The 10,833-nt window shown below is 37.6% G+C and overlaps 1 protein-coding gene across 1 annotated transcript; it reads right to left on the reverse strand.

The window, feature by feature from the left end:
- LOC109226496 (SPX domain-containing protein 1-like) lies at window positions 2,508-5,104 on the reverse strand. Its single transcript, XM_019391260.1, has 3 exons — window positions 4,631-5,104; window positions 3,595-3,721; window positions 2,508-3,114 (listed from the first exon to the last, which is right to left on the reverse strand). Exons 1-3 carry the CDS (start codon window positions 4,940-4,942, stop codon window positions 2,690-2,692), a joined length of 864 nt encoding a protein of 287 aa, XP_019246805.1. The 5' UTR covers window positions 4,943-5,104; the 3' UTR covers window positions 2,508-2,689.

Genomic DNA, 10,833 nt, shown 5'->3' on the forward strand with positions numbered 1-10,833 from the left:
CAATGTAAATAACACCTCAAGTAACTGATTCCACAATTAAATTCTAAGCTAATACGCGAAATTAGGTAAAATGACCAAAATGCCCCCCGAGCCCACGTCTCGGAATCGGGTAAAATTTATGTTTTCAGAAGCCTCGCACTCTCACGAGTCTAACCATACCAAAATTATCCAAATCCCATAATATTTCGACCCTCAAATCCTCAAATCTATCCGAGAGGGTTTTTGAAACTCTTCCAACTAAATTCACAGATTTAATGCCAAAACTAGTAATAGATTCGAATAGTCTAACCAAATTTAAGTTAAGAACACTTACCCTGTTGTTTTTCTCAAAAATCTCCCGAAAATCGCCTCTCCCCGAGCTCCAAATTGGTAAAAATGGAAAATGGCTGTCCAGCAAGTTTCGCATCTGCGACCAGACGAGCCGCACCTGCGGTCCCGCAGGTGAGAGAAGAGATCTCGCTTCTGCGGCAGTTTCTGCATCTGCAGACAAAGAGTCCGCTTCTGCGGACGCGCTTCTACGATGTAATAGCCGCTTCTGCGGCTCCGCACCTGCGGAACCCAAACCGCAGGTGCGGTTATGACAGATACCAGCAATAAAAATCTTCCCAAGTCCACATTCAACCTCCGTTAGGCACCCGAAACTCACCCGAGGCCCCCGGGACCTCAACCAAAAGCACAAACATATCCTAATACCTCATTCAAACTTGTTCCAATCATCAAAATACTTCAAACAACATCAAATCAACCAAAACACCTCGGATTCAAGCCTAAGTTTCTAAAATCTTCCGAATTTCGCTTTTGATCAAAAACCCGACTAAGCCACTTTCGAATGACTTGAAATTTTGCACACACATCCCAAATGACATGACGGAACTACTGCAACTCTCGGAATTCCATTCCGACCATCGGATCAAAATCTCACTATCGAACCAGAACTTCAAAAATTCAACTTTCGGCATTTCAAGCCTAAATTAGCTACGGACCTCCAAAACGCACTCCGGACACGCCCCTAAGCCCGAAATCACCCAACGGAGCTAACAGAACCACCGGATTTCCATTCCGAGGCCGTCTTCACACTGTTCCGACTATGGTCAAATTTCCAAGACTTAAGCTCTCATTTGGGACTAAGTGTCCCAAAACTCTCCGAAACTCAAAACCGAACGTCCCGGCAATCAAAATAGCAGAAATAAACTTGGAAAAAGCGGTTAATAGGGGATCGGGGCGTAAATTCTTAAGATGACCGGCCGGGTCGTCACATTAGTGTAATAAAGATCCGTTATTACAATATTAAAAGAATGAACCTAGATATGATTTTTAAATAATTCTTTTTGAGATATTAAAACCATTTTTTTCCAACGTTAATTAAGTTGTTTGTTTAAGAGAGAATGAAATCAAATCAAAAGTCTTCCATTTCTGCTCTTTGGGTCCTTTTGGGGTCTTCTCGATCTTTTTCATAGTTGAGGAGATCTTTAAGGAAATGTATGGTAGTTTAGACAAATACTCTTATGATTGAGTTACTAAAGCCTTTCTTATTAGTGTGCAAATACTCTTTGCTTGTTCTCAGTTTTTTTCATGGTGCTTTGCATGGCATGTACTTAGGTGTACATCTTTTGCTTTTGTCTTATTGCTTGTAGTTTGACCGTAAATCGCTCCGCTTCTCCATGAAATGCCATGAAAAATCAGAACATATTCATGATAATAGGATTTAACTTATATACACTGATTGTGTAAAGAACTTTTACCCTAGTAGCGTGTTTCAACTTTGTGACAAAACTTGCCTTATTTTTCAGGTTACGAATATATTTTATGGACGATTGGTCGGTTACCGGTACGCTGTAGCTGCTATGTTTAGGTAATCTGATAGCTCAAACTAGAAAGTTCATAGTTTATGTACGTACAAAATAAAAACACTAGTGGTGCAAAATGTAAAAATGAGTTGATCTAGCGTAGTTGTGTTGAGATGTTATCTAACCATTTCTCTTTGATACCAACTAAGCAGATTTTGAAGACAAATCTCATTGTCATATTTCTCAGTTTTCTGGTAAAACCAAAGCTTATAGGCCAAGGGACAATTTTACGTAGACAGACGAAAGGTAACAGAGGCGTGCAAAGGATTCCTCATATCAAACGGAGCTTGGCTCTCAAGTATAAAGACAGAAGGGAGCTTGACTACAAGATCCACCCGTTGAGCAAGGACAAAAGTCGGTCTTAGTAATCTAAGGGTGCCAAGTGGAAGGGTTGTCGCTCAACGGATTGATATGTCATAGAAGCAACTATGAGTTTGCTCATAGTTGAACAGAGTCGGTCTTAGTAATCTAAGGGTGCCAAGTGGAAGGGTTGTCGCTCAACGGATTGATATGTCATAGAAGCAACTATGAGTTTGCTCATAGTTGAACAGGCAAAATTGCTTTATCTGTGAAGTAGATTGTATTCAAGAATGTGCATAGCAGAAACTAAAGGCAATAACAAACACTAAGAAAACACATATACCAGTACAATAGAACAGATTAACCAGAAGAGTTCATCAAACACTCTTTGAGATTAAATTTGTGCATTTTAAATATCTGTGTTAATTAGTATCTAATACATTGCATAACATATGCATTCATCAGACCCGAAAAGGAAAAATAATACTAGTACATAAGAGAACATTTAAGGGGGCCGAAATAACTGTCCGTATATAGTTAGATTATTTTGCAACTTGTTCTAAGATTGGAACTTTTTTCCAAGTGTCTTCTGGTCCACTAATTTGCAATGGGGGCAATGAGAAAACACTGACAGTAGAGCTCTTGCTTCGAATTTCTTTTAAAGATCTTAAAGCAGATATGGTGCTCTTCATGTATAAGCTTTCGATATACTCTATCTCTGTCAGCTCCTTTGGGGCTCTAAGTAGACCATCGCCACTAGTCGAAGGTTCATTTCCATCAGCTTCATCAGTCATACATCGGGCATCAATGACAGGGAATAGATGATCAATTAAATTCTCACATTCCTTCACAAGCTTGTAAAGCAAATCAGTCGTGTAGAAGGGCTGTTGCAAGACCTTCTGAATGAAGGGCAAGCGAAGAAGAGCACCGGTCCTTTTGTCATACTTCTTGAGTATCTTCACGAGCCCTATAAAAAAATAGAAATAGATCAGATTGGCTCATCATCGGAAGCAGATCCAAGATTTAAACTTGATTGGTTCGACCCTTAAGTTTCTTAGCTTTGAACTCCTTGTACTTCTAAAATTATGGGTGCAGATCTAATATCGGTTGAGAGTTTAGTGGGGTTTCACACACACACACACACACACACAGATATATATATATATATGCACACACACTTCATAATGAAAAATACGTGAACCCGTTACCTAAGAGATACATCGGCCACTATTCATCGCTAACTATGAGATTATGCACGTGACTAATATCATGTCTCAAGGTGTTCCTACACCAATTCTACTTTAGCAGACACCACAGATTCAGTGCACAACAATCAGATAATGAGTGTAGATACAAATATACAGCAAACGCACAAACATCAACTCTTATGCAATTCTGAGAATTAATTAAGTTTCAGAGAGATTCGAAAGAAGAGAAATGAATTTACCAGTATAGTTAAGGGCACTGTAATTTTCCAGCAAAACCATCTCCCCATGGAAGTCTACTATCTCCCTGCGAATCTTTATAATCTCATCGTTACGATGCTTGGCCTTTGCAACTCTATCTTGCAACTCCTGTTACCAATTTACAAAACATGTCAAATACAAGATCCAAACTTAACAAGCCTTGCAGAATCAATTATTAGCCTGAACTACATCTCTACAATCAAATCATGGATGCAGAGCAAAACTTTTGTTTCACCCTGCTATTTCAAACTCACACATGATAGCTTAAACCTGAAAAACAACTAACAAATAACTAACGGAACGGTTGAAGCTTGCATAAATCATATACACTCATCAATTGGGTGAGGACAGGGGACCTTTTGACTAAGTGAACAGTTAAATCTTCTTTGAACTTCATTTATGCGACGGCTAAAGTTAAGCACGCAGCTATATCAATCCAACAAACCAGTATACTTTTCACTGCTGTCTCGTCTCTATTTACAAGTTGAATTACATTATTTCATTGATTTATGGGGGTTTTCCCTTTATGCTTGTTCATTAATTACCAAGACAACTTTCGTGCCTTCGCTTAATTCACCAATTTTACTAACAACAAGGGCTCAAATAGCAACAGATACCATTATTCCAACAGCTAAACCTTTCCTAATTGCTGTGACGTGTAAAATAGAATACTAAAACATAATCATAATAAAAATACTGGAACTAAAAGATCCAGATTTAAAGTTAATGAGTTCCTACCGTGACCTCGAATTAATATAGAACAAGAATTGAATTCAACAAAAATATTTATAAATATTTAGTAAATTACTAATGGGCTCACTTGAAGTTGCACTACAAATACGCCCCTCTTAATTACGCTACTATTTATTATATGCTTTTTTACATCACTGTGTTTGATTTTTTAATTACTACATTTCCAGTATTTTATTTTTCTTTTGCACAAACAAGTTTTCAGTTTCAGAAATCCTAAATAAAAAATAAAAAAATCACTGAGGCGTCAGGAAAGAAAAAAGTTACCTTTAACGTAATGATATACTCTTCTTCCTTCTCAACGAAGAAGGAATTGAATTTCTCGAGCTCATCTTCCAACAAATTCACAAAATCAACTTCAGCTTCAGTCATCGGCACCTTTTGTGAGCTATCAAAATCTCCGGCAGCTAATTTCATCTTCTTAGCAACCCTAACATCCTCATCAGCCGCCGCCGCCGCCGGTTTCTTCGGCTCAATCAGCTTAAGCTTTTTCTTCAAATCCTTATAAGACAAAAACTTGTCCCTCCATTCCGGTAACGTTTCTTCTATTTGATTGCTTAAACTTTTCCCGAATTTCATAGCTTTTGATCGAGAAAATCAAATACAGACACAAAAATGTGTTCTGAAATAAGTTAGTGTGAAAATTCGAGAGGAAATGAGGGGAAGTTGGAGGGATTGAATGGTTGTTATAAAGGTGGAGTGTGTGTGTGTGTGAGAGAGAGAGTGAGTGAAAGAGGAGAGAGAATATATTACTGAGGTGGTGGGTACAGTTGGGAATATTCTTTTTATGGTGCTTTATTTCTTTTTTCTATTAGAGGATATCTTTGGGTTTATTCCTTTTCGTTTCTACAAGTTGGTCGTTGGTGGGGCCCGCTGGGATTTTACCGCGTTTTTTAGCCGTCCTGACGTGGCGGCCAGAGAATAGCTGGAGCTAGTGAGTAGACAGAGAAAGAAAGGGTATGCGTTCGAACACTATTTACCCTATTTGATCTTAGCTTAGCATAAAATATTAACTGTTGCACCCGCCAAGTGCCGTCGATGAAACTGATCTTCCATTAACTAGAGGTATCGGATCCGAAATATAGATATGAAAAAATATATGGTAGGGAACGCTTTCTCAGAATGGACCCTATACGAAATTTTTCAAGAGTGTTCAAACTTAAAAGAAGTGAAAAAAATTTTCCGATAAAGAATATGCAATATACGTTATATACATCTACAACCTAATATTTTAGCTACATACACAGTGTAAATTTCCGACTAAGGGTGATCGGTTGACCACCTTTAAGACATGTAGCTTCGCTCCGGTATAGTAAGTGCTACTTTGGTTATATGCGCCTTTATTGTGTAAATATTTCACGTGAAGGAGGAGTGTGTCAAAGTAACTTATATATTAAGCATTTTTCATTTAAAATGAGTTGCTTTTGTCTTCTTGAAAATAATGAGAATAATCTACAAGAGTAGTGTACAGACCTTATCTCTGTTTTGTGTGAGTTAGAGAAACTATTTTAAATAGGCCCTCGGCTCAAAAGTAGTATTTTCAGAACATTTTAAAAAATACAAGAGTAAAGACGCTACAACGAAAATAATGAAAAGGGGAAAGTATTGTAGAAAAAAATAGTAAGATAACCAAATCAAAAGAAATAACAGTAATACTAGAATTGAAGATAATAATAAAAATAATAATAATAATAATAATAATAATAATAATAATAATAATAATAATAATAATTATTATTATTATTATTATTATTATTATTATTATTATATAATAATGCGGAGAAGAGTAAGCAGATAAGGTGCTCTAAACTAATTCTTTTGTTAGAACCGGAAAAAATCAGGTGTCATGCGGAAGCTAGCAAAGCAAACCTTGAGCGACGATAAATCCAACAACAAAAGAGAAATCTACCAAAAAAGACACAAACATATAACTGGTTCGGACAATTGACCTACGTCCACGGCGGAGATGAGCAATCCACTATATAAAAAGAGAGTACAAAACATCGAGAGAACAACCTCACGAAGAGGCAAACACAAGTGACACACTAACACTTGTCCCGTAAAGTTCTCCCCCTAAACACGACTCTCAAACCCCATATGGCTACAGTGTGGATGTTACTGAATGAGAAGGAGGATCCTCTATTTCTAGAAGCCCAAATTTTTTCCTACAAGAAAAGGGACTAGCCCAATATGGAAGAATTATATTTTCTTTCTAGGAAAAGAAAAATCCAATTATGGTAAATATGTTGTCCTTTCCTTTATGAGATAGGAAAACCAATTATGGTAAGAAAATATGGACAAACACCAAATAATTCTCCCCCTTGGCCTGAATTTTCTAACAAAATAAATTTGATCCATTTTCTCCACATAGCCTTCAACAGGTCGCATCTCTAAATCTTCAACATAAAGTTTGTCTCAACGTGCGTAACACACCGGTCAAATTTCTCAGACAAAAATTACGATTATCGTCAAATATGTTGTGGCAAGAACTAAACCCGCCAAGATGAACCTGTCTTGAACCACGCTCTGATACCACTTGTTAGGACCGAAAAAAATCAGGTGTCATGCGGAAGCCAGCAAAGTTGTCACGACCCGAAAATCCCTCCGAAAGAGTCGTGATGGCACCTAGTCTCTAAACTAGGTAAGCCTAACATTAATTGAAATAACATTGATATTTACTAACTTTAAATTAAATTACTCTGATCAAATTATAATTCCCAAAACCGGTAGTACAAGTCATAAGCCTTTCTAAGAGTAGTTATACAAAATAAATACATCATTGTTCCGAAACAAAAGGAAAATATGGAAATAAGTACAATTGAAGATGACTCCGAGACCTGCGAACGCTATATTAGGTTTACCTTGAGCCTCCACCGCAACGACCCACACAACTACAATCGATCAATACCTGGATCTGTACACAAAAATATACAGAAGTGTAGTATGAGCACACCACGGCGGTGCCCAGTAAGTATCAAGACTAACCTCGGTGGGGTAGTGACGAGGAACAGTCAAGACACCTACTGGTCAAACAGATTAAACAGGATATGATAACCAATATCAAGATAGAGGTAACGAAGTAATATCAATAGCACGGATAAATCAACTACAAACAATCGAAATAATAAAAAAAGAAACTCGGATGGAAACGAAAGATAACCAAGTAAATCAACACTAACATAACTGGAACACAAAGAAGTAGAATAAACACAAGTAAGGAAGACAGTATCAACTCAATCAATCATATCATTTCTAGTGCACAACTCCAGCCATCTCAGAACTCGATGTCTCATGTCGTAACCTCAACTTCCAAACCTTTCGCACACCCGGCACCTCGTGCCCACATATTTCTGTCTCACTTTGCACAACAACCTTCTCATGTTACTCAGTATATAGGGTCCATAACCAATGCAATTAAGAAGTTCAAAGAGTCTCATTTACATAACGTAAAGTAGCGTACAACTTCTAAACCAATTAGGAACTCAGCAAGAAAAGATGAAGTTATTTTTAGAAATCATTTGAATACAGAAAGTACCATTTTCAATTAAAATACAACATCGAATGAATTATTACCGTTAACATGGGATTTAATAAATTAACTTAGTAGAAATTCTTTTTTAAGTAAATTACAACTTCAAACGGTTTTAGTGAATTTAATTGAGAAACTAATTGAATTAAAAAATGTAACCATTATTGAAATTTGAAATATTGAAATACATATATATAAATACGGCGAGGTATTGAAAATACTGTTGATACCCAATTTTTTCCTATGTATTTTTATATATACTCAAAATATTCTCAAAATAGTATGTACATGCATATATAAGCATACCCAAGAGTTTTGGTATTTTTCCNACATACCAACATGAGGCCTGAAAGCCTTCTCACAATACACTCGAGGCCTGAAAGCCTCCTCACATATCACTCGAGACCTGAAAGCCTCCTCACATATCACTCGAGCCTGAAAGCCTCCTCACATCACTCGACATATCCTCACATATGGCCCTCGGCCTCAATCAGTCCAAAAATAATCATAAGCCCCTCAGGCATCAGTAAAGACAATAATGCTCAGCTCAAACAATAGTTCAAACATCAGTTAAAACTCAAGGTCGAGTAAAAATTTAGCTGAGTTCATGAAACAGTGTAATTCAAATGGACTGAGTTCAAGTAATATTTTTCAAATAGTGAGGAAAACAGTGATGATAGCTCACAAGGATTTTAAACAGTCGGCAATAAGCCCCAAGTATGGCAATCAGCCCAAGTCATGATAATATCAAATAAGTTTCAATCAAATACGCGGTAAAATCAACAATCGGGACGGACCAAGTCACAATCCCCAACGGTGCTCTACCCCACGCTCGCTATCCAGCGTGCAAGTCACCTCAATATAGCACTACGGCATGCAAATCCGGGGTTTCAAACCCTCATGATATCATTTACAATCATTACTCACCTCGAACCGGTGAAATCTCTAGCTCGCGACGCCCTTGCCCCATCAAATCAGCCTCCACGCGCGTCGAATCTAACCAAAATCAGAGCGAATACATCATAATATGCTAAGTGAACAATACCCAATCGAAAACAATCGAAAAATAGCAACAATCTCGAAACTAGCAAAACCCGAGCCCCGGGTCCACTTCCCGAAAAATTACAAAACTCACATTACCGGATTTCTCGTCTCGCCACGAGTCCATACATACCTAGAACTCCCAAATCCGAGATCAAATGACCTATCAAATCCCAATTTGAAATATCAAAAACTCAAGCCCTAGCTTTACCCCTTTTGATGAATTTCAACCAATTTCCATGCTAAATCTAACATAGTCTCGTGAATTTAGGCCAAGGAACTTACCTCTAATCATTCCTCCTTGAATCCCTCTTCAAAATCTCCTCAAAGCTCTCAAAGCTCGCTCAAAAATGGTGGAAATAACATAACCCTCGCGGAGCAAAAATGAATATAAACTCCTACTGCCTACAGCGATTTTTGCTTATGCGGTCCCGCTTCCGCATATGCGGGACCGCTTCTGCGGCCATTTCCCCGCTTATGCGGTTTCTCACTTAACTTACCACTTGCGCCTTTGCGACATATTCTCCGCTTCTGCGGTTATTCACTCGCACCTGCGGACCCGCTGATGCGAAAAGGGGTCCGCTTATGCGGAACTCATCAATTCAACACAAGATCGCTTCTGCGCTTTTCCACCCGCTTCTGCAGAACCGCTTCTGCGGTCCATTTCCGCAGAAGCGGAAATACCAGATGACATAAATCTCATACCTGAAGCAACTTCCAAAAACTCTCGTTTAACCACTCGAATTCACCCCGAGGCCCCCGAGACCTCAACCAAAAACACAAACACATCCTAACACCTCATTCAAACTTGTTCCAATCCTCAAAACACATCTAACAACGCTAAAACCATTAAATCACATCGGATTCAAGCCTAAGTTTCTTAAAAACTTCCGAATTACGCATTCGATCAAAAACCCAACCAAAACGCCTCCGAATGACCTGAAATTTTGCACACACATCCAAAATTACCTAACGGAACTACTGCAACTCTCGGAATTTTATTCCAACCCTCGGATCAAAATCTCACCTATCAACCGGAATTCGCCAAAATACTAACTTCGCCAATTCAAGCCTAATTCTACACCGGACCTCCAAAATCAATTTTGATCGCACTCCTAAGTCACAAATCATTCCCCGAAGCTAACCGAATCACCGGAAATCACATCCGAGCCCTCTAACTCATTAGTCAATGTCCGATTGACTTTTCCAACTTAAGCCTTCTTGAAAGAGACTAAGTGTCTCATTTGCTACCGAAACCAATCCGAATCAATTATAACACACCAAATACTGATAGTGAAACATGAAGAAGCATAAAATGGGGGAAACGGGGCGGTAGCTCCTGAGACGACGGGTCGGGTCGTCACAGTGTGTTTCTTCAGCATCAGGCACACATAATACACAGTTCCTAGGAACTTGTATTCCCCATTTGGCCAATCTATCAGCTGTTGATACCCAATTTTTCCCTATGTATTTTTATATATACTCAAAATATTCTCAAAATAGTATGTACATGCATATATAAGCATACCCAAGAGTTTTGGTATTTTTCTTATTTTAAAGATTTTTTAAAATCACTTTGTTGTCTATTTTAATAGTACAAACTTCAATAATTATTTCTAGACTATCATTTTTGGTGAATAATTTATCTTATTCTCATATTTACACCCAAATATAATTAAGGTGATTTTTTGCATATTTTATATATTTTATTTGGTATTTTTAAAGCTAAATTGCTATAATTGCAGTTATAGCCTATTTTCCGATTAATAGTATTTTATAATTACAAAATCGCTCCCAGTATTTTTTAATCAACATTTATATGTTATTAATCAATTTAGTGCTTTTAATTGGTTTTTAAAACTATTTTAACTATTTTTATTAAAATAAAAAGGGAAGAAAT

This window comes from Nicotiana attenuata, chromosome 6 (assembly GCF_001879085.1).
Source record: "Nicotiana attenuata strain UT chromosome 6, NIATTr2, whole genome shotgun sequence".
Classification (NCBI taxonomy): Eukaryota; Viridiplantae; Streptophyta; class Magnoliopsida; order Solanales; family Solanaceae; genus Nicotiana; species Nicotiana attenuata.

What these genes read in the sequence shown, in the direction of transcription:
- LOC109226496 (XM_019391260.1), bottom strand. Translation starts at nt 4,942, where the DNA reads ATGAAATTCGGGAAAAGTTTAAGCAATCAAATAGAAGAAACGTTACCG. An exon ending in AGTATATCATTACGTTAAAG is followed by an intron (nt 3,722 to 4,630) that starts GTAACTTTTTTC and finishes AATTGGTAACAG; the next exon opens with GAGTTGCAAGATAGAGTTGC. An exon ending in CAGTGCCCTTAACTATACTG is followed by an intron (nt 3,115 to 3,594) that starts GTAAATTCATTT and finishes ATTTTTTTATAG; the next exon opens with GGCTCGTGAAGATACTCAAG.